The sequence below is a fragment of the Pseudozyma flocculosa genome (assembly GCF_000417875.1).
Source record: "Pseudozyma flocculosa PF-1 unplaced genomic scaffold scaffold00025, whole genome shotgun sequence".
Lineage (NCBI taxonomy): Eukaryota > Fungi > Basidiomycota > Ustilaginomycetes > Ustilaginales > Ustilaginaceae > Pseudozyma > Pseudozyma flocculosa.
In genome coordinates, this window is record NW_006920893.1 from 415,609 (window position 1) to 440,707 (window position 25,099).

The 25,099-nt window shown below is 66.1% G+C and overlaps 8 protein-coding genes across 8 annotated transcripts in view; 4 read left to right on the forward strand and 4 right to left on the reverse strand.

The window, feature by feature from the left end:
* The window catches only part of PFL1_06373 (uncharacterized protein), a gene marked incomplete at both ends in the record, with an annotated part of 4,669 nt that extends 4,141 nt beyond the window's left edge, over positions 1 to 528 (forward strand). Inside the window, one exon of the mRNA XM_007883914.1 lies at positions 166 to 528. Coding sequence (XP_007882105.1) covers positions 166 to 528 — 363 coding nt within the window. The remainder of the gene's footprint in view (positions 1 to 165) is intronic.
* A 938-nt stretch (positions 529 to 1,466) lies between these two features.
* On the reverse strand, positions 1,467 to 2,047 carry PFL1_06374 (uncharacterized protein; the record flags this gene model as incomplete). The annotated part of the gene is made up of 2 exons (XM_007883915.1): positions 1,467 to 1,537; positions 1,666 to 2,047. The coding sequence occupies 2 exons, from the start codon at positions 2,045 to 2,047 to the stop codon at positions 1,467 to 1,469; spliced, it is 453 nt and encodes a 150-aa protein (XP_007882106.1).
* A 3,527-nt stretch (positions 2,048 to 5,574) lies between these two features.
* On the forward strand, positions 5,575 to 6,765 carry PFL1_06915 (uncharacterized protein; the record flags this gene model as incomplete). Its single annotated transcript, XM_007883933.1, has 4 exons — positions 5,575 to 5,877; positions 5,965 to 6,332; positions 6,451 to 6,534; positions 6,711 to 6,765. The coding sequence occupies 4 exons, from the start codon at positions 5,575 to 5,577 to the stop codon at positions 6,763 to 6,765; spliced, it is 810 nt and encodes a 269-aa protein (XP_007882124.1).
* Positions 6,766 to 7,106: 341 nt separating this feature from the next.
* Positions 7,107 to 9,188, reverse strand: PFL1_06375 (uncharacterized protein; the record flags this gene model as incomplete). The annotated part of the gene is made up of 1 exon (XM_007883916.1): positions 7,107 to 9,188. The coding sequence occupies one exon, from the start codon at positions 9,186 to 9,188 to the stop codon at positions 7,107 to 7,109; it is 2,082 nt and encodes a 693-aa protein (XP_007882107.1).
* Positions 9,189 to 13,382: 4,194 nt separating this feature from the next.
* PFL1_06376 (uncharacterized protein) lies at positions 13,383 to 14,426 on the forward strand (the record flags this gene model as incomplete). Its single annotated transcript, XM_007883917.1, has 2 exons — positions 13,383 to 14,219; positions 14,277 to 14,426. 2 exons carry the CDS (start codon positions 13,383 to 13,385, stop codon positions 14,424 to 14,426), a joined length of 987 nt encoding a protein of 328 aa, XP_007882108.1.
* A 3,022-nt stretch (positions 14,427 to 17,448) lies between these two features.
* On the forward strand, positions 17,449 to 19,050 carry PFL1_06377 (uncharacterized protein; the record flags this gene model as incomplete). Its single annotated transcript, XM_007883918.1, has 1 exon — positions 17,449 to 19,050. The coding sequence occupies one exon, from the start codon at positions 17,449 to 17,451 to the stop codon at positions 19,048 to 19,050; it is 1,602 nt and encodes a 533-aa protein (XP_007882109.1).
* A 270-nt stretch (positions 19,051 to 19,320) lies between these two features.
* PFL1_06378 (uncharacterized protein) lies at positions 19,321 to 21,409 on the reverse strand (the record flags this gene model as incomplete). Its single annotated transcript, XM_007883919.1, has 10 exons — positions 19,321 to 19,466; positions 19,619 to 19,672; positions 19,788 to 19,876; positions 19,995 to 20,118; positions 20,257 to 20,370; positions 20,484 to 20,586; positions 20,699 to 20,738; positions 20,832 to 20,871; positions 21,026 to 21,152; positions 21,308 to 21,409. 10 exons carry the CDS (start codon positions 21,407 to 21,409, stop codon positions 19,321 to 19,323), a joined length of 939 nt encoding a protein of 312 aa, XP_007882110.1.
* Positions 21,410 to 22,720: 1,311 nt separating this feature from the next.
* PFL1_06379 (uncharacterized protein) overlaps positions 22,721 to 25,099 on the reverse strand; it is a gene marked incomplete at both ends in the record, with an annotated part of 4,262 nt that continues 1,883 nt past the window's right edge. Inside the window, one exon of the mRNA XM_007883920.1 lies at positions 22,721 to 25,084. Within this exon, the coding sequence (XP_007882111.1) occupies positions 22,721 to 25,084 (2,364 nt within the window). The remainder of the gene's footprint in view (positions 25,085 to 25,099) is intronic.

The following is a 25,099-nucleotide window of genomic DNA, read 5'->3' on the forward strand; positions in this document are numbered from 1 at the left end:
TCTGGCCACGCCACGACTGCCGGCGGGCAGGCTGGCACTTCTGGCCGCCGGGCGCACGGGAACGGCTCGACGAGGGGCGCCCGGCAGCCACATCGACCTGCAAGCTCTGGCAGCGTCGGCGTCTCGGATGGGCTTGGCCCACGCCGTGCTCCCTCGCCCACGAAGCGGTCTTCGCTGGGCCCACCGCCGGTCGTGGGCGGGGCAATGTCGAACCGCCTTGCGGAACCGCTGGCGGCGACGTCGATCAACTCGGCGCCCGAGGCGGTGCAGAGCGCCGTGGCGCGGATGCACGCCAAACGGCGCAACGACAAGTTTGGCGGGCGGATGCGCGGTGGGATGTCGGCACCGTCGGGAGCCTCGCACAGCGCACAGGCTGCACTCCAGGTCCAGCCGGCGGCTGGTGCGGGTGCGGGTGCGGGTGCGGGTTCAGGCGTTGGCGCAACGCCGTCTCCGGACTCGTCGGCGGCTTCTGCCATTGACCCGACGTCGCCCGTCGTCTCTTGCACCGGCGCAGCGCAGGCGGGTTGACGGGTCAGTCGGACGGAAGAGGCGCGTCCGCGGGCACGACTCGCCAGCCGGGCGCACTCGTCCCTACCGCGTCGTTACCGAATCATCTTCATTCATTACTACCGTCGTTCCCAGCCGCCGCCCCCGCACCGCCCTCTCATTTTCGAGCAACCAGCATCCGACGCCTTCGAGCAACCAGCATCCGACGCCTTACGCCGCCCATCCTTTCCTTTGCGAGCATCGTCATCGTCACCCCATTTCGCCTTGGCTCTTCGTCATCTACGCACAAGCTTCTGAGCCGTTTCTTTCCGTGGCATCGACATCGACCGACGTGCACTGAATCCCCTTCATTCACCTGATCTGCGTCGTTACAGACCGCCGCGATGTCGGTGCGAATTGGCCCCGTGGAGCTGCCGCACCTCTCGAGACCCGTCGTGCTTACGTGGGCAGCGTGCGTGTGAGTGGAAGACAGGAGAGGAAGGATGGGCGGGGGAGGCAAGCGAGGGCGGGATGGAACAGGACACGTCGCGATGCGATGCGATGCGGCGCGCAGACCTTCACTGCTCGCCCGGGAGCCCTTTCAGCTCGTGGTACCACGTCCCTCCTGCGTGCGAGGTGCGAGCGATTTTTCACATGGTGCATTAATTCGTGAGAAACGTCAAGGACACCATTGGCGCGCGAAAAGCGATGCGAGAAGCCACAACATGCGGCAGAGGGATGGGGAAGGAAGGGAGTTGAGGTGGGGAGCAAGAGACGGAGCGGAAGGTGGCGAGGCGAGGCGTGCGGGCAGACGGCCCGGCCCGGCGCGGGAGCGGAAGCAGGCAGGGGCAGCAACGATTGCTCGCGTGCCCAAGACCTGGCTGGTATGCCGCAAGGACCCACGCCGCAGTCGGAAAAGACTACTACTGCTGCCGGTGCTGCCATTGAGCGACCTGCTCTGCTGCGGGCGTCGACGCACGCTAGCTGCTGTACTCTGGGATCCAAGGTCCCATCGGATGGTTGTAGAACTTGTGATCGTGGGGCGACTGGACTGTTTCGTGTTTGCATCCGATCGAGGAACGCAGCCGCCGAGTTTCAGGGGAAAGCGACGTACAAGAGCGACGACGAGGTTAGCGGCAGCCATGGGAGTGGGCAGCAGCAACGGCCGGGGGGACTCACTCGACAGCGACTTGCCCGTCTGGCGCAGGAGAGGCACGAAGTGGAACTTGTAGACGGGCCAGTCCATCACAAAGACCTCGCAGGCGCGCCTGGGGATCGTGTTGAAGTCGCAGTCCGGCTCGATGTTGACGTTACAGCGCTCCTCGTCGATCCAGCTGCACACCGCGTTGGGGAGGCCGGTGCACTTGACGGCCTGGTTCTTGCCCGTATTGTTGTCGACAATGTTCCACACCAGGCCGTTGGTGCACAGATGCGCATGGACGCCGTCGAAACGGACGGTCCAGTGGCCGAGGATGCCGCCCAGGTTCCAGTCGAGCCTCGGGTAGGTGAGGGCGTGCGACAGCGGCAGAAAGGCGGCGGCGAGCAGGTAGAGGTACTTCATGGCGTGGTCGGTCCGTCTGGGCTGTGGCTAGGATGGGGAGGCGGTTGGGAGGTGTACGTTTGCAGGAACGGGGGGGACGAGGCTGCCAAGCGCCTCGGTATATATACATAGGTGTGCGTACAGAGAGGGGCAGGGAGGCGGACCGGGCACGTTTGGCATCGGCCCTAGCACCTGGTCGCCTCCTCGGCCTGTTCCTTCCGACCATCAACCGGGAGCCCATCGTCATCTTGGAGCGTCAGCAAGGCTCTCAGAGGTGGGTCAGGGGGGCCGCTTGGATAGGGGCCACGGCGGAACGAGCAGCGTCACGCCCACATCTCTTGCCGGTACCTGCGACGCTGACGGCACTCCGATCGCAGCGGGGTGGGGCCGTAGAGGGTGGGGCCGTGAAGGTGGGGCCGCAAAGGTCGATTGAAGTGCGAGTCAGTAAGAGGCGTCCACCGTCCGATTCGGTGCCCTGTGCGGCGAGCGAGCGACGCCATCCGAGCCAGCCGCGTCTGTTGCCATGACCGGGAGCAGAGGAGAGCGAGGGATGATAGCCGCTCACGGTGGGGGCGTGGTCGGTCCTCCCTGTCCGTGGCGCTGCAAAGGCCCACTTACCCCCTCTTTGTGGCCGGAGCTCCGCGACGAGCGTCGACGGCCTTGAGACACCCCCACTCCGGGCGCACGAGGCGGTGGCTGCATGGTGGGGGCGAACAACAAGCGCCGAGTGGGTCGGCATCGGGGCATGCCAGCCGGTCAGGTTGCTCGGAACAGCGCTGTATGTGTACATGGCCGCGGCCGAGCGGCAAAGAGGCCTTGAGCTCGAGAACATCGGTGTCGACGAGACACGTCCGATGGCCGGCACGAGCTGGTCTCATCTTGCCGGACGAGGCTCTTCTCGGTGCTGCTGTGGCGGGCATGATATCTGCTCCCCTTCAGGCTGTTTTGTCCGTCCGGCGCGGGTGCAAGATCGAAGCTCTGGGCCCAGAGGCGCGGGTGAGCCAAGCTCTGGGGCGGTGCGCATCTCTGGCTCCTCTCAGCGCCGCGCGGACAAGCAAGGCTGCGTGGAACGACGGCGTGGGAGACGGTCGACAGCACCAACGGATTGCAAACAAGGACGGCTTAGTACGGGATAGAACTCGCGAAACCCGGCGACATGACATCTCGGGGCTACCCTCCTCTGGGCAGCTGGCGCGCGGGCGCAATAAGGACATGCTGAAGAGACAGACGCAGGGGCAGACGCGGGGGCGGCCTGCTCCTTCTGCTCAGCGAGCGAGGACGTAGGGGAGACAGATAGCTCGGGACCAAAGGAAGAGCCTAGATGGTGCGAGTGTCGTTCGGTACGGCGAGATTGCATCCCCGCGAGGTTACGACGCAACAAGGCCCCTACGGGCCCCGTGGTCGAGCGCGGTTGGCGTCGGCCGGCACGACTGACATACGACGGCGATGTGAAGGACAGAGCGTGTCAGTGTCGCCCATCGCCACGTCTTTTCTATTTGGCATTGAGAGGGAACGGCAAGACTCACTTCACAGGCTGCGTTCTAAAGGGCGGGGTCAAAGGAGCTCTCGTACGTCTTTGCATCGACCGCCAGCTTCTGACACCCGTCCGGTCCCGTCGCCGCCAGGGCGCGGCGCTAGATGCCTTTGGCAGGAGGACGAAAGGGGGGGTCACGGGGGCCGGGGCCGATCCGAACGCCAGAATCGTAGTCGGACCCGGATCCCCCTTTGACAGTCCCCGCGAGTCCTCGCGCGACCTTGGTCTCCAACTCGTCCGATCCCCTCTCCGCCAGAGCGAGGGGTGAGATGATGCTTTCGGCAGGAGGACGATCGCGGGGCGGACCAGGGCGCGGAATGCCCGTTGAATAGTTGCCCGAAGGTCCTTCCTTGACCTTCCCGGGGAGGTCTCGCGCGACTTTCGTCCCCAACCCGTCCGATCCCCTCGCCGCCAGACCGTGGGGCGAGTTGCCGTTGGCAGGAGGACGACCATAGGGTGGCTTCAGGCGACGAGGGTCTGGTTCGGGGATGCGGCACTGTTGATCGCCGCATCCCGGGTATCTCCCCTTTGGGGCTTCTTTCCAATGTGTGGCATCCCTGATCTCCATTTCGTGAGAGGGGCTGTAGGCATGGGCGACGCTTGAAAGCGTTACGGCGATGGCGAGCAGCGTGAGAAACTTCATCGCAATTTGCTAAACTGGGCTCGGGAGTGGCTTTGGGGCGTGTGGCGATTGGCTGTATTGTTGTAGAAGTCTGCGGAGATGGGACGAGGTGAGTGACGGACGATCGAGACTGGTCCCCTATCGCCGAGCCCCTTAAGTACCTTTTGCCAACGAGCCCCCTTCGCCTCTCCTGCCGCGTCTTCTGCAGGATTTGTCTCGCCCAGTCTCACGCTCCCGGGCAGGCGGATCCTCGACCCCCGAGACGGAGCCTCGACCCCGACAAAGGTTCCGTCTCTTCCATGCCATGCCGTACATCGATCTCGACCCTCGATCCACTGGAGCGGCAGCGAGGGAGTTCGGCCAGGTGGGTAGACGGGCCAGGTGGGTTGCTCTTCGAGGCGTTTCGTGGCGTAAACGTTGTGGGTTGCGCCTCGAGGCGCACAGGACAAGGCTGAGCGGCAGTTGTATGGCGCAGTCTAGCCGCCGAGGCCTCGATAGCACTGAGGCTAGGGTAGACTCGGCGGCACGGTGCAGCCGGTCGACGCCGCCCCTTGAACAATGATCGACGCCCGTAACAGAATGGGGTGCGGAACCACGACAAGATGGGACGGGACTAGACAACCGACTCGGTAGTCTTGTTTCGCCTGTGCGAGGTGGGCGGGAAGAAAACCCGACTAGCTCACTGCAGTATACCGTCCTCTGACGCTCTACAGATCTGCGTAGAGAGCTCGCAGTGCGCCGGGAAGGTCCAAGCCACCGCAGGCGTCTTGTTTATCTTCGAAGCCGGTCCGGGCTGGATGGGCCTGCGTGGCTCGACCGAGCTGCATGGTCCTCGCGTAACCGTCGTTGGAAACGTGATCCCTACGCGGAGAGAGGAAGAGGATATCGGGACGAGTGGGCACGCTCATCGAGCGTCGGTTCGTGCCGCGGTGCAGGTAGCCTCGCTCGAGGCTTCTAGGTTGCCATCGGGGTTGCGCAGCATCGATCTGAGCAGCATCGAGTTGCGCAGAGGGAGCGGCAGGAGGTCGCGACCATCCGGGTGTCGCCGTCGTCGCCGTTGAGGCCACACTGAAGCGCTCAGCGATGGTCCCTTTCGTCTCGCTGTTGGCCCGAGCGGAAGGATGGAAGGGGACAATCCTCGTCGAGGCCCAAGGCAGGAAAGCCAACACATGACGATGCACCTGCGGGGCCGAGGGGGATGCGGATCCGAAGCGCGCTCCACATTTCGCTTTGGTCAGTCAGCCGCAGCGCCGCGCCTTTGCCGCACCCCGCACCCCTTGCACCATCCCAACCACGACCACGACCACCACGACCACGACCACGACCACCACCCAGACTTGCCACACTCCGACGCACACCGTACCCAACAAACGACACACGCACACTTCTCGGATGTCATCCCCACTGCTCCCCACGCTGCGTGCCCAGGTACGCGGGTACAGTACGGCGCGTCCCCCGTCGTCGTCGGCGGGTGCGGGGTCGAAACCGGCGCCGCTCACCCGCTTCGTGCCTACGCGACCGGCGCGCAACTCGATCGACGACATCAAGTACCGTCCCCGCTCTCCCCCCTCATCTTCTCCCAACGGTGGCCCCACGGGAGGAGGAGGAGGAGGGGGGCGCACGGGTAGGAAGGGCGAAGCGCAACGATGGAGTAACCTCACCCTCATCCTGCTCGCTTCTGCCGTCGGCTCTTCGGTATGTCCACCCCCCATCCCGAACCGGCTCAGCGTAAGAGACAGGGGAGCTCATACCTTGCTTCCCTCTCGTGTCGACCGTTGGCAGACGTACATGATCGGAATGTCACAGGGATACAAGGCGGGCAAAAGGGCAGCTATCGACTTCCCCGACCCGCCTTCTCCCCCATCCTCTCCCTCGCCCTCGTCCTCGCCCACGCTCCCAACCGTCCCGCTCGCACCGACATCGACGAGTCTCGTCTCCTCGCTCCTCGTCCCCTTTTCAAAGATCCACTGCGACTCGGCTCCTCCTCCTCCTCCCACGTCGTCCCCCTCCACGACGACGACGGCAAAGGGCACAACGACCACGACGACGACGACGACGGACGGGTGTAGGCTAAGCGAAATGGTGCAGTACCACTGTCGCAAACGGCCCAACCGCATCGTCTGCACACCACTCGATAGAGTGTTTCGAATGTACGTCCCCCGCTACCCATTACTCGTACAGAAGACGTGGGCTCCGTAACCGCGCAACCTCGACATGCTCATCCCCCCCCCGTCTTTCGGCCCCCCCTCTAACACGCCTCCTCGACAGGTGTCCCGGTCGCCCAGCCGTCGAAGTGACGCATCTCGTCGAATTCGACCAGAACGGCACCCCGTTCCTCCCCGACGAGTTCGCGTACGTCCCCCTCTTTCCCCTCCTCCCCCGTCCGCTCCATCGGCATCGGCTTCACATCCCAGTCACAGTCAAGTCCCTCATCCCCCTTTGCCCCTTGGCCTCACGCTGACTTCGTACAACCATGTCTACCACCCTCTTCGCTCGACCTCAAACGATCGATGACCGACCGACCGCAGAGAGGCGATGCCCCCCTCGCAGCACTGGCATGAGCTCCGCGCATCTGACCTCTGACCCGCCCTCCTCGCTTGCCCGTGCTCCACGCACTGAAATCGCACGGACGAGCGACCTCGCTTCGACATTGAGACACAGAAAGAGGGCCGCCGCCGCTACTGCTGCATATACAACTGGGATAGTGAGCTGGCTGGTTCGCTGCGACGGCTCACCCTAAGCCACCGTCGTGTAGACTGGCCGGCGCCAGTGCTCGGCTTCATCTTTGGCCTTTCGCGTTCTCTGCCTTCGCACGGTGAGGATCCAGGTTGGCTACCCTGCTGATGCTCCTTTGTGCCCGACGGAGACCGGCCCTCGTCTATTCTCGTCCGCGCCGCTCGGTCGCGCCCCAGCGCCTACCGTCTTCAGGCGCCCGTTCCGCCCTGGTGGCTAGGACCGCCCACCGCTCTGGTCGGCAAGAGGCGCAGGAGGCTGGTGCTGCGCCACTTGAGCCGCTTGCTCAGCGGCGGCCGGTCGTGCCGTCCACCGTCCAGCCCACCATCGTGGCCGCCTTCTTCGTCTCCACTTTCGCCGCCGCCGGCAAAGGCCGCAGCTCCGCTCGATGAGCGCGGGCGCCTCTGCCTGCTTCCGCCATGGTCCAGCAGGCCACGCAGCACCGCGACCGCGCTGGCGCCCTCCTGCGCACCACCTTCGACGTCGATGGCCGCCGCCGTCGCCGCCGCCGTCGTTGTGTCGACCACGACAATGTCCGTCTCGGGCGCCGCCGAGGCCTGCGCTGCGGTCGAACCGAGCGAGATGAGCGAGGGTGATCGAATGTGGTCGCGTCGACGGCCACGGGCGGACGATGCGGGCGAAGCCGGGCCGCACACGGATGCGCTTTGCAGCCCCTCGGCAGCTCGCTCGAGCGAGTCGGACAAGGTGGTATCGTCGTCGCTGCTATAGCGGTCCAGGCGCGTGTCGTCGCCGTCGGTAATGTTGCCTGCTTGCAAATCCATCGCCTGCTGGTCTGAGCCCACAACGGTGCCGGCTCGTTTACCCTCTTGCTGCAACGGCTCTCCGCAAAACGTGGCCAGACGCCTGATGCCCTGTAGCCTCCGGGCCTCTGTCTCGGCGAGCGGCGGACCCGGAACGAGGGTGTGCGAGAGCTGATGCAGCGACCCTTCGTGGACGGGGCTCAGCAACAGGCAGAGCCCGTCGCGCTGCGGAGCGGTCGGGAGCGCCGACATGGTCGCCGATCGAGGCCTGTTGATCGAAAGCAGGGACGACCGCGACGCCGACGGCTGCCTCGAGGCGGGTGGCAGGTTGCAGCCGCTGCTGGCGTCGACGGTCGCGCAAGGCATCGTTTCCGACGGAGCCGCGGCCGTAAGGAGCATCGAGTCGGACTGCTGCGAGATCCCGGGCAAGTCGTGGTCATCGCAGGGCGGCGAGGGCTCGCCAGAACCGCGCTTCCCAGTGGAGCTAGGCCCACTCCGGGCGTCTCCGCGTGGCGAGGCGGCGCAGTAGAGCGGCCGCCTCAGATCAGCGGACGGACGCGACACATTGTCCATCCTCGTCAGAGGCAGGCGACCTCCGAGCCCGAGTGCACCCGCACCGCCTGTCGTACCTGGATGCCCAGCGCCGAAAAGGGAAGGGACGCTCGGAGTCGGAGCTTGGTCCATCGTGCTGGACGTCTCCGTCGAGATCGACTGATGGCTGGCTCCGTTGAAGGTGGCGAAGCGACGCTTGTCGAAGCCCGGTCGACCTGCAGCCGGAGTCCTGCCGAGGCAGAGGGCAAAGTTGCTGTCGCTGTGACTGCGACCGTGCCTGTAGATGGAAGAGGGCGCCCGCCTCTGGGCGTACAGGCCGTCCTTGGTGCCGATGGGTGGCGAAGCGCCGATCGCGCCAGGGTCCCCGACGCCCCGCGGGCCACGCTGATTCGCGACCCAAGGCGACGTCGCTACGCGGGTGCTGCAGCTGGCGGCCGTGTGGTAGCTGTCGATGCCGACGTTGGACGGGCGTCGAGCAAAGGCGAGTCGGCCGCTGGTCTGTGATCCGTCATCCGGTGGCGCTCCCCGTCCCTCGCCGGTGTCGTCGCCGAGATCGATCTCGGATGCGATGGCGTCCTCGACGTAGCCGCCGTCCGGCTGTTTTTCGTGGTCCCAACGCGCCTCTTGGTGGAACGCACGGGGCATGGGCTCGTCCAGACCTTGCCATGTGCCCGACGTCTTCCTGTGCAGCGATGCCGCTGGATCTGGGTGGCGATGCATTCGATCCTTGCAGCGGTCACCGAGAGGCTGGCGCGTGGCGCCTTCGGTGCAGGGAGCGAGGCGGATGTCCTTGGTCTGGCTGCTCCGGCCTCTGCGTTGGCCTGTGGACGCTTGCGAGGCTTGGCCCTGTCCGTGGTCGCCCCCGGTGGCGTCGGTTGCGTCGGCGACTTGTTCGAGGCTCTGGTTTGGGAACGAGGCGGTGGCGAGTTCGATGAGGTCGTCTGCTTGGCCGCAGGTCATGGTGGCCGGGTTGCGGATTCGTCTAGGGCAAGTGCCGGGTCCTCCTTGCTGGTGCGTCCACGATCGTTGTGGCGGCGAGAGCGGTGTCGGTGTGGGGCGCCCAATGCGGTGGTGTCAAGAGGAAGCGAAGGGGGCGGGGCGGGGCAGGGCGGCGCGAGGCGAGGCGAGGACCGATCAAGCTGGCTTTGAGGGGCTGGTCGCAGAAGGTGATGGGCAGAAGACGGCTAGGGAGCGGGCGACCAAGCGGGAGGATGACGAGGCGACGAGGGGGATAAAGAAGAAGACAGAAGAAGGGGGCGGGTAGTGGGGGGCGAGGAAGGGGCCGGGTCAGCTCTGAACCGACCAGCAAATGGTCTCCAGCACGGGCCGCAAGGCGAGGCGGCGGGCGACCTGGGCCCGTGGTGCTGGGCACCCGCTCTGCCTGTCGAGCTGCGTGCAGAGGCAGAGGCAGAGGCAGGGGGAGAGGCAAGGCGAGGGGCGGAAAGGGCCAAGGGTCATCTCCGGGCGGGTACGTGGCGGGCGGCAGCAAAGACGGAGATGGTGGTGGTGTGATGAAGACGAGGCGCGATGAGGCCCACAGCCCCGGCCGCTTTTTTCCCCCCTCTGCAGCAGCTGCGGAAGGCGCGGAACGAGCGTCCGCCCTCTATGAGCCCGAGCCCAGCCGCCACTCGAGGCCAGCCAGAGGGGGCCACCGAAGGCACCGCGGCTGCTGATCGGGTGTGCAGGCCAACGCTCAGCCCGTGCTGGGCTGCGCTGCCTCCGATGCGCGATGCGGCCAATTGATCCTCGATGGCGCTGTCCACCTTCCGAGGGCGTAGCTACGTGCAGCCGCACAAATCGACGGGCCCAGCCGTGGGCCCTGCGGCCAGCCAGCCAAGTCGCTCGGTCCGCTTGCCCGGCTCGCCCTCACGTACTTGACTTGACCTCATCTCATCTCGTAGCCCCGACCTCGTTGCACCCAGCCAGCCTCGCTGTCGATCGACCTAGCCTATCCGCCCTCCTTTCCTGCCTGCCTGTCTTCGCCCCTCCTTCTTCAAGATACCCCTTGCTGCCTGGCAACCGACCAGAGGAACGGTGGCGACGCTGCGGTCCGAGCTCGGTCGACGATCCGCCACGGAGAAGGCCGCAAAACGCCGCTTCGGACCACTGCCGGCCTCGTCGACTCACCAGCACAAGTCAAGCGAAGCGAGCTCAGCACGGCTGGAGGCGGACGCGGCTCGGTGGGCTTCGGCATCCGCTGCGGCGCGGCGCGCGGCGGGACGGAAGCAGACCAAAGGCGCACACCGGATGCGCAGGCGTGCAGGTCGGACCAACCGAGTGGCTCCTCTGTCCTCGCTGCGCCGTGATGTGTGACAGCGGCAAGAAGCGGCAACGACGTGCGTGGCCGTGAATCCCCTCCTGCGTGCGTGCGTGTGTGACTGTGCGTTGCGCTGTGGCCGCTGCGGCGAGATGCAGGAGCAGGGACCGTGCCACCGCGCCAAGAGAGGCTGTTGCTGGTGCTGCTGCTGGTGCTGCTGCTGGTGCTGCTGGTGCTGCTGGTGCTGCTGGTGCTGCTGGTGCTGCTGGTGCTGCTGGTGCTGCTGGTGCTGCTGGTGCTGCTGGTGCTGCTGGTGCTGGTGCTGCCCTGCTGTAGTCGGAACGACGCAACGGGCCGTGCCGTGCCGTGTCCGTTCCGTACCGAACCGTACCGCGCGACGGCCGTCGTACGCGGTGCGGCGTCGGGTGAACCCTACCTCCGCCCGCGCGCGGAAGGAGGACCGTGAGCGCCGGATCAACCCCGATGCAGGCGGGCTTGCCGGTTGAGCCGAAGGTGCGGGCCGCAAAGGTGGGATCGGATCTGGCCGAGCGGCTCTGGAATCAATATAATGGAGGGCGAACAGAGACCAGATGGTGGGTGGCTAGACAAGAGATCGATGGTGATGGTGGTGGCGAGAAAGACGGGGGGCGAGAGCGAGATCGACAACGACAACGACAACGAGAGGGCGGGACGGTGCATCGTCCTTGCTGGACACCGCGGACGAGGCTCCTCTCTTTAAGCCTAGCCGCGGCGCCCCGCAGCTTGTGCGACGACGCTGTCCTACGAAGCCCCAACAGGACCGTCCCCAGGAAGCCGACAAGAACCTCGACCGGCCGCCGTCTACGCAGAGCCCTGCGAAAGGGGGGGCCGACGTGGTACAAGCCTGGCCTCCTTTGTCCTGGACGATGGGAAAGAGAGGCAGGCCGAGGTAGAGCTTGGGGGATCGTGTCGTCACGCGCTGCCTCGAGCCTTGTTGCTTCGCGAGGTCCCCTTTTTTCGGGGGCTGTCCTTTGCCTCACCGCTCTCTCTCGCTCTGCTTCGCCCTTTCTCGCCCTTTCTCGTCTTACCTCGCCCTAACTCGCCCTACCTCGCCCCGCCTCGCCTCGCCCAAGCTCGGAATCCGGGGCAGTCGGCGCTGGTGAGGTGGCAAGCCGGGACGTGGGCGTCGGCGGCCAGCACCGGAAGGGAGGGGCGAGGGCGGCGGTCACCGCCCGGCGATCAGGCTACGCTGCATGCGGGATGGACAGGCTGGTGGAGACGACCGACTGCTTCACTCTCCTCGCTGCCCAGCCACGAGTCCGGTGGGCGCCCGCCGTAATGAAGCGGCTCGGCGGCACAGCGGCGCCTTGTATCTGTGTGCATCGTCTGTCTGTCTGTCTGTCCCACAGACACGAGCGAGACTGGCCGAGGCTGTCACAGGCTCGCACAGGCAGGGCGGGACAGCCAAGTTCAGTGCAGGGAAGCTTGAGTCTGGCCTGCCTCAAGCTCGGTCGTGCACGCAGGTAGGCGAACAACCAAGATCGGTGGTCTTGGAAGGGAGAGCCGAGGCTCTGACTCGAGCACCCTCCCTCGTTCCGGCGTCCCCGCCGGTGGGCACGAACACAGGCTCGCAGGTAATCCCGACGTCTTCTGATGCGTCCGCAGCCCGGCCTGCTCCGCTAAGTGGCGGACGCTTCCGATTCCAACGGCCTCGATCGCTGGCCGGGACAACGAACGCTGATCCTACGACAGGGAGGCAAGACAAGGCGAGGAGTTGGGAGACACGGCGAGAAGGCCCGGCTAAGCCGAGGAGGGCGGCGAGGGCTACCTAGCCTTCTTCCGACTCGGGACCCTCGAATCGGACGGGCGAAGCCGACACGGCTCGCTTCCGAGGCACCAGAGCTGGCGGACAAGGTCCAAGGTCCTGCCTGCGAGGCTAGTGCTAATCTACATGTGCCGCGTTCCTCGACCAAGCGCCCTGGCGAGCCAAACAAGGTGTCGGAGCGGGCCCAAGGTCGGCGAGGCGAGGCGAGACGAGGCGAGAAGTACAAGGTGGCCGGGGGATGGCGAGTCAAGCTGGCCTCCTCTCTCCCTCGCCTCGCCTGCTCGCCGTCGTGGGACCCTCCGGCAGGAGCCTTACCTCGGAGCCAGAAGCGTGAGCGGCAGCGGCATCAGCACCAGGGTAGTAGTGACTGCAACAGCGCCGCAGATGACCAGACAGCAAGCATGCAACGAACCAAGAAGATCAAGGCCAGGCCAAGCCAAGCCAATCTTGTTGGCGTCGATCCTGGCCTCGGTGCCCCGCCACCCCTGCTGCGCCCTTCATCTCCCTGCCTGCGCCGACCAAGGCTGCCCACCAAGCCAGATGAGCTCCTGCGACGAGCCCAGAGGCCAGCCTTCGACGGCGAGTCCAGCCTGCCTTGGCTCTGCGCTGAGGCTCGTTTGGTCGGCCTCGCTGTATGTGTCTTCTGGCAGCCCGCCTCTCGACGCCCGTCCGGAGATTGGGGCTTGTCAATCGGGCAATTGCGTGGCCGACACCTCGGCGTTCCAATTGGCCGAGAGCCGTTCGCGAGCTCCTGCTAAGTGGAGCGGGCCAGCCAAACGGAGCGAGCCAGCGGCGGTTCCAGGGCTTGTGTCGCATCCACCATGCCATCCCGACCTCCTCCACCGCAGCAGGCGCAGAGCGGACGAAACGACGAGCACGCCATGCTCGCAGACACCTACCGCGCCCGAGTTCGGGCTGTTCCGAACGCATCCCGAGCACGTCAAGCAATCCTGATGCGACCACCACCAGCCGCTCGGGAGCGTCCGAAGGGCGTATAAACCGCGGCTGCCGGACAGACTCCCTCGCCTCGTCGTCGCTCCCTCCTCGCTCATCCCGCCTCTCTCCGACCATCTTTCGGCCCCTCATCAACACCATGACCAAGCTACTCGTCACGGGCGCAACAGGCTACATCGGCGGCTCGATCCTCACCACGCTGCTGCGCGACGCCCACGCCGCCGTCGCCGAGTACGGCGTACTGGTGCGCAACAAGGCCGCCCTCGACACCTTCCAGTCGCGCGGGGTCAAGGCCCACCTATTCGACGGCCTCGACGACCTCGCCACCATCGAGGACGTGGCATCGCAGTACGATATCGTCGTCAACACGGCCTCGGCCAGCCATCCCGAGTCGGCCAAGGCGCTGATCCGCGGCCTCTCTCGGCGCAGCCGCCCCGCTGGCTCCAACGCCTCGATCGTCCATACCTCGGGCACCTCGATCCTGGGCGACCACGCCGAGGGCCGCAGGCTCGACGAGCGCATCTTTTCAGACGTCGACGACGACCTGTACGCCTTCGAGGCCGGCCACCCGGAGCCGTACTCGCAGCGCATCACCGACGTCGCCGTCGTCGATACGGCCGCCGCGCTCGGCGTGCGCAGCTACATTGTCGTGCCCCCGACCATCTACGGCAAGGGCAGCGGGTGGTTCGCCACCATCTCGCAGCAGATCCCGCACCTCACCCGCCTCGCCCTCCGGCAGGGGCAGGCCGTGTGCATCAACGAGGGCCTCTCGGCGTGGAACCACATCCACATCGACGACGTGGCCGACTTCTACTCGTTCCTCTTGGCCCGCATCCTCGCCGACGACGACGCCAGCGTCGGCCACGGCAGGCGAGAGGGCTACTATTTTGTCCAGGACGGCGAGCACACGTGGTCGGACGTGTCGAGGGCGATTGGCGCGCAGCTGCACGCGCGCGGGCTGATCAAGACGCCCGAGGTGAGGAGCGAATCGGCCGATTGGTTCGCCCGACACCTTGGCTTTGGCACGCCCCAGCTCATCCGGCTCGGCTTCAGCTCCAACGCCCGCGCCCGTGACGACCGCGCGCGCGCCCTCGGATGGTCGCCGCGGCGCCACGACTTTGAAGAGCACTACCAGCATGAAATCGCCACCGTTGCCGCCGAGGCCGACTTCTCTTCGCCCTAGGCTTTGGTCGGTCGCCTTGGCCTTTGTCCTGCCGGGGTCATTCTAGAGTCGTCGTTGCTGCCTCGCTCGTCATTGTGGAATCCTCGTTTGTCCTCGTGCGCTACCGTCGTCGCCGTACAAATGTGCGTCTACCAGCCCTTTGCCCAGGAAAGGACAGTAGGTCAGGCACCAGCTTGCTCCGGACCATGTCTCCAGAATCTGCCCTGCACACAAAGCATGCTCGGACCGGACCGCAGGGTGGATCAGTCAAAGCAGGCCTACTTCCGCGCTTGTTGAGCATAGCCTCATTTCGGTGGAGGCGCGATGCTGTGCTCGTAGCCGTTCCGTTGCATGCCACCGAACGTATTGGCGGTGACGGGCGACGTTGGGTCATCAGGCACAAAGGGACGGCGGTTCAAGGCAGTGAGAATGCGCTCCTCGAAAACTGCTGGCACCAAGGATAGGTCGCTGCGGCCGACACTGGCGCGCCGAGGCGCTTTGGGCGGCGCGTTTGCGCTCCTTGGCGTGTTGTGTGGGCACGGTAAATTTTTGCCAATAGGAATGCTGGCGAGGACGGTTTTGCGGGCTCGTGGCCTTGCTGGCTACGACTTGAGGACATACGAGCGCATAGCCCGCCGCTCTGCCTGCACCGTTTGGGCCGTGGGACCTTGAGCATGCGGCGCCATCAGCCGCTCATCCACCCGGACTGCGCAGCGATGGTTTGGGCGCGGCAGGTCGCACCTGTCCGGCAGCGATGAGGACCATCGAGCCAAACGCCGCCGGTGCTCGTGCCAGCCGCAACGACACCGAGCCAGGTCCGTGAGCGCCTGACCTCGTCGCCCTGGAGCGGCACTGCGCTATGTAAGCTCAAGGTCGACGCCCGCCGAGCATACCATAGCGCAGACGCACATACGTACGTACGTACGTACGAGCATGATGATGTTAGACTCGGTTTCTCAGCCCGCTCGCCATTGTAGCGAACCGTTCACGCAGAAAGAGGGGGGAGGGGTATCGGATACCGTATGGAACCTCGTCCCGCTCAAGGGTCGACGGGATAGTGGGCAGAGATGCGAGGGGGGGGGACCAATCGGGTCGTCAACGAGATACACAGTCGAGCTGATAGTGCCCGTCACGCCTGGTGCCCCGATCGGCGGAGGGAGGGAGCCGAGGCAGGTCGCGAGTCCAGCTGTCTTTCACGTGTTTCCCTCCTCGTCGTCGTCGGCGTCGGGGCATGGAAGCCGCACCTCGACGCGCCCGGCGGCTCCCCACTCTATCTTGACTCCGCGGACCTCGCCTACGCCTTTGACACCTGCCGGCCTGCCTGCCTACCTGCCTGCCTGCTGCCGTGAGTGACTCTGAACTCGTGCCATTGGGCCTCGATACAGCGCGGAGAAGAACGAGTGAGCGTGCGAGCGCAGTAGACAAGATGTATGGTGCGAGTGTACCAAAGTCGTTGGGGCCGAGGCGCACAAGCATCGTAGCGGAGCGTGGGTGGCCCAACGGCCGTCGTCGCATGTACACAGTTACTACTATTGTATGTACGACGGCGTCTAGCGTGTTGGGCGACAGCTCGATGGCTCGTACCGGTACCACATAAGACGGCGCGCCACCGACGTACTGCTTGCGAAATGGTTGCGGCTTGGGGCCTTAGCTTGTTTGGCCGGCTGAGACGTACGGCACTCTTTGATCGGCGCTCGCCTGCCGTCGGCTGCTGGCACTTGGCTGTTGGCCGGCTGCTTCGACGCCAGCCTAACCATAGCCTAGCCCAGCTCGTCTCTCGGCTGCGATGTGAGCAAGCGCGGATCCAACGCACGCACACGAGATGCGTGCTGAAACGAGCGGACCCCTACCTAGCCTTGCCTGGCCTACGGTACAGTAGGGTAGGGTAGCGTAGCCGCCATCGGCCTCGCTTCTCGTCCGCTCTAGGCGCTCGTCGTCGTCCTCTTGCTTGGCCTGCCGCACAGGAGCCACAGACAGACGCAATGGAAGCGCAGCGATACGGTGTTCAGACCGCATCGGTGCGGGCAGAGATTGAGACAGGCAAGCCAAGGCAGGGCAGGGCAGGGCAAGGCAAGGCACGGCACATCGACGCCAAGTGATGCGAGGCCATCAGACGAGAACGACCGAGGCTGCTCACCGTCAACACGCCGGCGCCCGTGTAGGTACTCACCAGCGATGCCTACCAGTCCGGTCCAACGGCCCTTCTGGCCTCTTTCTCGTTCAAGTCGACCGGCGGTGCGAGCCAGAGCCGCCAACCGCGCGCTGACCGTCACGGTGGCAGCACAGCAACCAGCATGCTCCGCACCCTTAGCTCTCTTCTTGCCACTAGCGCACCAGCGGCGGCGCAGCAACCTTGTGGATCCGGGATGCCGCGCCAAACCACCCCCACCATGCCAACCGTCAAGTGGGGCGGCTCTCTCTCTCTCTCTTTCTCTTTCTGTCTTGTCATCCTGCCGACGTCGGAGACGTAACGGACCTTCGCATCCCGGACCCACTTCATCGTCATCCTCGCCTGAGGCGGACTTGAACAAACGCAGCCAGCCCAAAGTAGACCCGTGTCGGTGGATCGGCAGTCTATCGAGGGCCCCTGGTGCTCGTGCCCAAGCAGTAATGACAGGACAATCAGATTGGGGCCGTACACGCTGCCCGCCCCGCCCAACCGAGGTCGCGCGAGCATCCTCGTCTGTCCCCGGCCTCTGTCTAATCTCACGGACACCGCGGAGACAGGTCTAGGTGCCGCTGCCCATCAGCGGTACGTGCGGTCTACAGCGGACCCCGCTTCCATGGGCGGGTGCTCGGCTGCTTGCTCTTCGACAAGCTGCTACTTGTATGTACATACATACGCTCCCGGCTCGGGGGACCTATAAGAAGGCGGCGGGGCACCTTTGTCCTCTGCCTCTCCTGGCCCGCCCATCAGCTCCCCCTCCCCAGCCAACCCCCCCTCCCACGATCCTTTCTCTCTCCCTCCTCTCTCTCTCTCTCTTTCTCTCTCCCGACGACCCTGCTTTGGAACACTCCCTTCGCATCCTCCCCGCCGCCCACCATGGCCGAGCTCAACAGGACGCTGCGTGCGCTCCTCGTGACGCTGCTCGTGTGCGCAGCCGCGATCCCGCTTGCCACGTCGACCCTCTCTTCGCCCTCGCCTCTGGACAGCGACGTCGTGCACGATGCCCCGCTCGGCCGCACCCTCGACCAGGTGGGCTCCGAGCTCGACGACGCGAGGCTGGTGCGCCGCTTTGTCAACGCGACGGAGCTGGCGGCGTGCAAGGACCTCGACAAGCTCGACAAGAAGGACAAGCGGAGCCAGGTCTTTTTCCCGCTCTCGTTCGAGTACGGCGACGGCAAGTCGCACTACATGGCGAGCTCGGCGCAGCCGTCGGCGTGCGTCTACCGGCCCAAGACGGCCGAGGACCTGGCGGCGGCCGTCAAGCTCGTCGGCGAGCAGCGCGTGCGCTTCGCCGTCTCGAGCGGCGGCCACGCGAGCAACCAGGGCTTCTCGTCGACCAAGGGCATCCACATTACGCTGCGCGGCTTCGACGAGGTGAGCGTGGCCGCGGACCGCAGCTACGTCGACCTGGGCGGCGGCAAAAAGTGGGACGAGGTGTACAAGCAGCTCGACGGGACGGGCCTCAACGTCGTCGGCGGGCGCGTGCCTGGCGTCGGCGTCGGCGGCTTCATCACGGGCGGCGGCGGCTACAGCTGGCTCACCAACCAGCACGGCCTGACGGGCGACACCCTCATCCAGGCCGACATGGTGCTGCCCGACGGCACCCTCGCCACGGCCAGCGAGACCCAGCACCCGGACCTCTTCTGGGCCATCCGCGGCGGCGGCAACCAGTTTGGCATCGTCTACCGCTACCGCCTCAAGGCCTACGCCCAGTCGGCCAAAATCTACGGCGGCACGCGCATCTACTCGGTCGACCAGCTGCCCGCCCTCGTCAACGCCACCTACGACTTCTCCGAGAACAACAAGGACCCCAAGGCCCAGGTCATCACGACGCTCAACCACGTCGGCCTCGTCGGGCCGGGAGCCATCCTGCTGGCCATCTACGACGGCGATCCGGGCTCGACCAACCCCTTCGCCGCGTTTGACAAGGTGCCCTCGCAGAAGCTGCTGGGCGACTTCAAGACGCAGTCGTTCAACGACGCCATCAGCGGCGTCCCCTCGGGCCTCCAGGCGGGCCACCGCGGCCTCTTCCACTCAGTCATGTTCCAGCGCTACTCGAAGCCCCTCCTCGACCAGATCCAGAACCAGACCCTCTTCTGGGGCAAAAAGGGCCTGCTGCGCTCCCAGACGCTCGTGTCGTACGACATCGAGCCCTTTCTCTCGTTCAAGGACAAGACAAAGGACGCCGCCTGGCCCCACTCCAACGACGCCCTGCCCCTCAACCTCTACGCAGCCTGGGACAACCCGGCCGACGACGCCTTCTGGCACAGCGCCATGAAGGAGTCGGCCCGCGTCCTCGCCGACCAGGCGCGCGCAGAGGGCCAAAAGGTCGACGACCTCTGGCTCTACCCCAACTACCTCATCGCCGACACGCCCGTCGAGAAAATCTTTGGGCCCAACCTCGGCCGCCTGCGACAGGTCAAGCGCAAGTACGACCCGAACGGCGTCATGAGGCTGGCCGGCTACTTTGACTTCTAGAACTGTGGCGGGGGAGCGCTCCTGGACCCCACCTTTAGACTCGGACTCGACGACGGACCGATGCCGTAGAAATGCGATGCAGACCTATCCGGTCCCCCTTTTGTTCTCTGCCGTCCCCCCGGCGGCTGTGACATCAGCATCACTCGCTCGTTTTATCCCTGCATGCTGCTGTGCGTTGGAGGGTCTCGATGGGCAGAGGAGCCGACGGGTGCGGCGTCCGCGTACAGCAGCGAGAGGTGGCAGCGCGATCGATGGCCGGTCGGGCCGCTCTTAGGCCTCGGGACGCATGCCGCCGTCGGGCTGGAGGTGCTGGCCGGTAAAGAAGCTGCCGTCGGGCCCGGCGAGGAAGACGTACGACGTGGCCACCTCGATGGGCTGGGCAGGTCGGCGCAGCGGGCCCTGGTCCTTTCCCAGCGCTGTCGCAGCCGCATCCGCCGTCGTAGAAAGAGGGGATGGGGCAAGAGAGACGCAGCTCGCGTGTCAGTACCGGTGCGACGGAGGGCAGCGGGGGGCGCAGGGCCGACGACGCAGTGTCGAGGCGGGCGCACGCGTCCGGGCGGATACGCACAGTCCATGTTGTCCGGTGGGTTGCTGGCGGGCTGGAGGGGCGTGTAAATGATGCCTAGCGAAGGGAGAGTAGGGTGGGGAGGTCCAGAAGCGAGCCAGCCTCAGTCAGCCTCGCCATGTCGCAGCGACGCGTGCATCGGATGCGGGCGAAGCAGCACAACGTCACGAACCTGGGTTGACGCAGTTGACACGGATGCCCTTGGGACCGACCTGCTGCGCGAGCGCGCGCGTAAACGTGACGATGGCGCCCTTGGTGGCGCTGCCGGACGTGCAGCGTAGCGGAAAGGAAAAGGCCAGAGTCTCCCTGTCAGTCGGACCGTACCAGGCTGGACCGAAAGGAGGCTCTGCTGCGACGACGACGATGACGGACGACGCACCTGTAGTCCAGCAACATCGGGTTGCCCATGTTGGCCGCGACGCTGGCGGAAAAAATGACCGAGGAGCCGCGCTTCATCTTGGGGATGGCGTACTTGGCCACGGCCATGAGCGAGATCAGGTTGACTGCGGGGCGAGGGGGAGGGAAGGGTCAACATCGGATGAGTGTGACGGGAGAGGCACAGAGGGTGACGTCGGAAGTCAGGTTCGATCGCCGTCGATTGCCTTGTGGTCGGTCTTGGAACGGCGCGGCGCTGTGCTCACGGTTGATGGTCTTCTTGATGTTTTCGACGGGCAGGTCGCCGATGTCTTCGTACATGACCTGGCGCGCGGCGTTGGGGACGAGGACGTCGAGCTTTCCAAACACCTTGAAGTGTTCTGCGGGTCGCCGAGGCGGAGTGACAGGGGTGGTAGGGCAAGGGGAGCGGGGCTGGTCAGTCATCGTCGGACGAGTGGGGAGGGTTGCGGGGGCAAGAGAGAGGGCGACGCACCATCGACGATGCCGGTCCAGTTGGCCTCGTCCTGCAGGTCGACGGCCATGCCGTGCGCCTTGCGGCCCGCCTGCTCGACGAGCGCGATCGTCTCTTTGGCGTCCTGTCGTGTCCGACGTTGGGCAGCAGCGGGGCGGCAAGGCAGAGTGAGTGCGGCTGGGGAGGTCAGCAAGGGGAGCAGGTGGCGATCCGAGCTTGCGGCGCTTCAAACGTACCGACTCCTCTTCGGGCAAGTAGGTGAACGACACGTCCGCTCTGAAGGGATCCGGAGCAGGTCGAAGAGGGAGGACGCCCGAGTGTCAGATCAGGCCCTCGAGGGTGCCAGCCTCTGACCGGCAGGCAACTCACCCTTCGCGCGCAAACAGGACAGCGACCGAGCGACCGATACCTGCAGCAGCGGATGCGATCGCAGAGGGGAAAGCGCGTCGAGGACGCCCGTGTCAGCCTATCGGTCCGTCCGTCCATCCGCCACCGCCTAGAGCCTGTCCGTCTCGCTGATGCCGCTCGCTGCACCGCCCGCCGCCGTGCGCCGCGCCACGTACCAGAGTCGCCGCCGGTGATGAGGGCCTTTTTGCCCTCGAGCTTGCCCGAACCGCGGTACTCGCGCAGGTAGGGCTTGCCGTCGTCGCCCCAGAACTCTTGCTTTGTGAACTCGGCCTTGGCCCGCATCTGCGTGGAAGCGGGTTCGGACGGCGGTGGGGAGAGTGGGAGGCAGGAGCAGAGGAAATCGGGGGGGCAGGGGTCGTCGTCAGCCTTGTCGAGGAAGGAGCAGCACGTGCGATCTTTTCCGAAGGGGGGACACGGGCGGCAAGAGGGATGCTCACCTCGCTGTCGAGACCCGGTCCGCCGTGCTGCTGCTGCTTCTCGATCGACTCGACGGGATAGGCCGTGATGACGCCCTCGAACTTTTCCTCGCTGCTCGACATGGTGTCGCTGTGGGCGGGCGGTGGTGCTGGCGAGTGGCTGTGGTTGTGGTTGTGGTTGGGGTTGGGGGGGTGCGGAGGGTCAGTTTGGGGGGTGCGACGACGATGGTGGTGGTGCGGAGTCGAGTCGAGTCGATACAACGGCGGGGGGCGGGGCAGGCAAGGTGAGGAGCGAGGAGGCCTGCAAGCCAAGTCGAGGTCGGTCCATCGATGGACGAGCGGGCAGGCAGGCGCCACGACCGCGAGCCCGGCCGCTGACAGCTGCCTCCCCCTCTCTCCCTCTCTCTCTGAGACCGAGCGGCGCGGCTGCAGCGTTCCTGGCCTGCGACGATGGAAGAGGCCAGGAAGCAAGCAAGAGCAAGCAACGCGGGCAGTCCATCCACGACCGAGCGCCGCGTCGGACGCAGGCTAGGCAGGCTAGGCAGGCAAGGCGAGGCAGGCTGACAAGCGCCCTCATGCCTCCCTGCGCCACCCAAGTAGTCATCCCTGGACCCTGCCTCTGCGCACAGCTCCGTGACGTAGCGTCCCCGTACCCACCACCACCTCCCGCACACCTCCTATAGCCACCATTTCGAGCTCGTGACATGACGAGGCAATCTGTCCGAGTGGTCAAGGAGTACGTCTCGAACTAAAACGCCCGCGTGGTTCGACCCCCCTCTGGGGGAGGAAACGTATAGGCTCTGCCTGCACAGGTTCGAATCCTGTGGTTGTCGCACATATCATCGTGTGCCCTCGCAAGCATGCGAGGCGCCTCACCTTTTCTCCCCGCGCTCCTTGGCGGGGGTTTTCATCTTTTTTTCCTGTTCTTTTTTCGGCCTCCCCGCACTGTGGCACAGAGGAGGGGAGAGGAGGCTGGGCTGCGGTCGACCCGCTCCCGCTCTCGACTGACATACTCGAACAAGTTCGGGTTCAGGTTCGGGTTCACGTCCCATCGCGCTGGGCGAAAGGTAGCACACGAGTACCCTACCTTTGCAGCACCCTGGCCCTGCCCTGCCCTGCCCTGCCCTTTCGACGGCTGCCTACAACGAGCGAGACCTTGACTGGGACCCCAAGAACAGGGGCAGGGGCAGGGGCAGGGGCAGGGGTAGGGGCCAAGGCTAGGAGGAGCACGGCCAGGCAGTACAGTGCAACGACGACGACGGCGTGGCATGCGATCCGATTACGATTGCGATTGCGATTGCGATTGCGATTGCGGTGCCATGAACATCAATCGTCTACGATGACGGGCGGGTTACTACACGTCCCCCTCCCTCTCTCGGCTTGGCTTCGCATCGACGAGCCGCCCCGTCGCCCAGCTGGAGCCAAGGTCACTACTCACGACCGGGACCCAGCAGGTACCGGCGGATCGTCGTCGCCCGGCATATCAATCATGACCCTCAACCCCCCTCCTCCTCCTCCGCCGGAGCCGGAGCTACCGGGCGGCGGGGCCGAGTTGGCATGCCTCACCTCGTGCCCTGCCGGTCCCCTCTCCAGAGGCCGGTCACCATCCCCATCCGCGTCGCCGTCGCCGTCGCCGTCATCGTCATCGTCATCGCCGCCATGGCCGGAAAACAGGTGCGGGTGCGAGCTGGGCCCCGGGTTACCCATCCCCTCGCCCTTTGGCGCGGTAAACGTCGAAAAGAAGTTGACCAGCCGGTTCCTGCCCCGCTCGGCCAGGTTGCCCAGGTCTCCTCCTCCTCCTCCGCCGCCGCCGCCGCCGCCGCCGCCGCCGCCGTCCTGCTCGACCTCGTCCGTCACCGTCGACGACGACGACGACGTGGGGCCGTTGGAAAACGACGTCGACGAGCTGTGCGTGCGCGTCCGCCGCGTCTCTCCGGCACCGGCAGAGTCGTCGCTGTTGTGCCGCAGCGGGCGGTGGTCGTGCGTGCCGTCGGCCACGTCGAGCCACTGGATGCTCGAGTGCCGGTTGTGCGCCCTGCCGCTCGCCGTCGTCCTGGTGGTGGTGGTGGTGGTGGTGCTGGTGGTGCTGGTCGTCGACGACCCTGCCGACGGTGCCACGGCGCTGCGCACAGACAGCCGCCCGCTGTCGTCGGTGTCGGTGCGCGCGACGGACCGCAGCGACCGGTCGTGCTCTGACAGGCCCGCGCCCGCACTCGAGCTTCGCGGGAAGAATTTCTCCTTGGCCGGGCTCCTCGCCTTGGCCTTGTCCTTTCCGCCGTCCGCGTCGCCGCCGCCGCCGTCGGGGGAGCACGTGCTCGGGCACTGCCCCACCTTGCGAAAGGCCCTCCGCTCCCTGACGGGCGACGTCGAGCTCAAAGATGGCCCGTCCAGGGGTGCCGAGATGACGACCGTCGGCCGCGACGCAGCGCCCATGCCACCGGTGGCCGCTGGCGCAGAGGCGACCGACGCCGATCCCGTGGGCGTCTTGGAGCCGTCGGCCAGGCTCTCGTCTTCTTCCTCGTCGTCGACGTCGTCGGCAGCGGCCTTGTCGCGCCGCCGGCGGCCCGACAGGCCAATCTGCCCGCTCAGCACCTTTTTGCGCAGCGAGAAGCGCTTCGAGCCGTGCGCACCGCCCGACACGTGCGACGCCGCTGGCGGCGGATGCTGCTGCTGCTGCTGCGATGAGCCTCGGCCCCCGCCTGAGCTCGTCGACGATCGCCGGCTCGTCGAAGGGTCGCGCAGCGTCTCCATGCGCGGGACCGCATCGCCACGGCCGAGGGGCGTGCTCGGCGGCTCGTCGGCCTCTTCGACCGACGCCATCTTGCCCCGGCTCGGGGCGGCGACGGCAGCGGTGGGCTCGTCGTGGTCCCGGTTGTCGCGCGCCCACGTCATGGCGCCAAAGAGCAGGGCTGCCCGCTCGTCGCGCTCGGCGGGCGATTCGGCCTCGGGTTCGGTGGCGGCCACGTATCGACGCTGCTGCGGCTGCACGTCTGCGTCCCTCTCGCGGCCCTCGCGCCGCTGGTCGACCCGGTCGTGGATGTCGTCGAGGGTCTTGCAGGGCGCTTGGCCGCCCTCGTCGCGCCCCGACTGGACGCTCGCCCCTCCAGTGGAGCCCCGCCTCCGCTTGCTCCAGAACTTGGGCACGCCGTGCTCCATGAGCCGATGCGCCGACTCGGCCGGGCTCCACTGGTGGTGCTTTTCGCTGCCGAGGATCTCGCCCACCTCGGCCTTGTTGCGCTGCAGCCACTGGTGGGCCGGGCTCTCGGCCTCGGCGAGCGACTCGGCCTCGTCGTCGGTCAGCTTGATGGTCTGCACCTTGGGATCGTCCGAGTAGCTCTCCTGGTACTCGAGGACGAGCTGCTTGCCCTCGACCCAGTCGCGCAGCCGCGGCCATTTGCCGTCCTCGCTGTCCTCGCTGTCTCCGCTCCCTCCTTGCCGCTGCGCTCCGGCAGCTTGTTGCCCGCGCCGTGCGCTGGCGACGTCGTCGTGGTAGAAGTGGGCCTGTCCCTCGCGGTCCTGGCGGCACAGCTCGTCCTCGTCCGCGGGTCCGATGCGGCCGCTGATCAGGTCGCGGTCCATGGGCGCTTCGCCAAGGTCCTGCTCCTCGAGCTCGTCCCGCGACCGCTGCTGCTGCTGCTGCTGCTGCGTCGGCGCCGCCATCGACGACGACTGCCGCCGCTGCATGGCCCGCTTGGCCTCGCGTTTGGCGGCCAGCTGGGCGCGGTAGCGCTTCATCTCGGCGCAGTTGTCACCGAGGTAGTCGCTGGCCGGGTCAAAGTGCTCGTCGTCGTCCCAGTCCTCGATGCCGTCCAT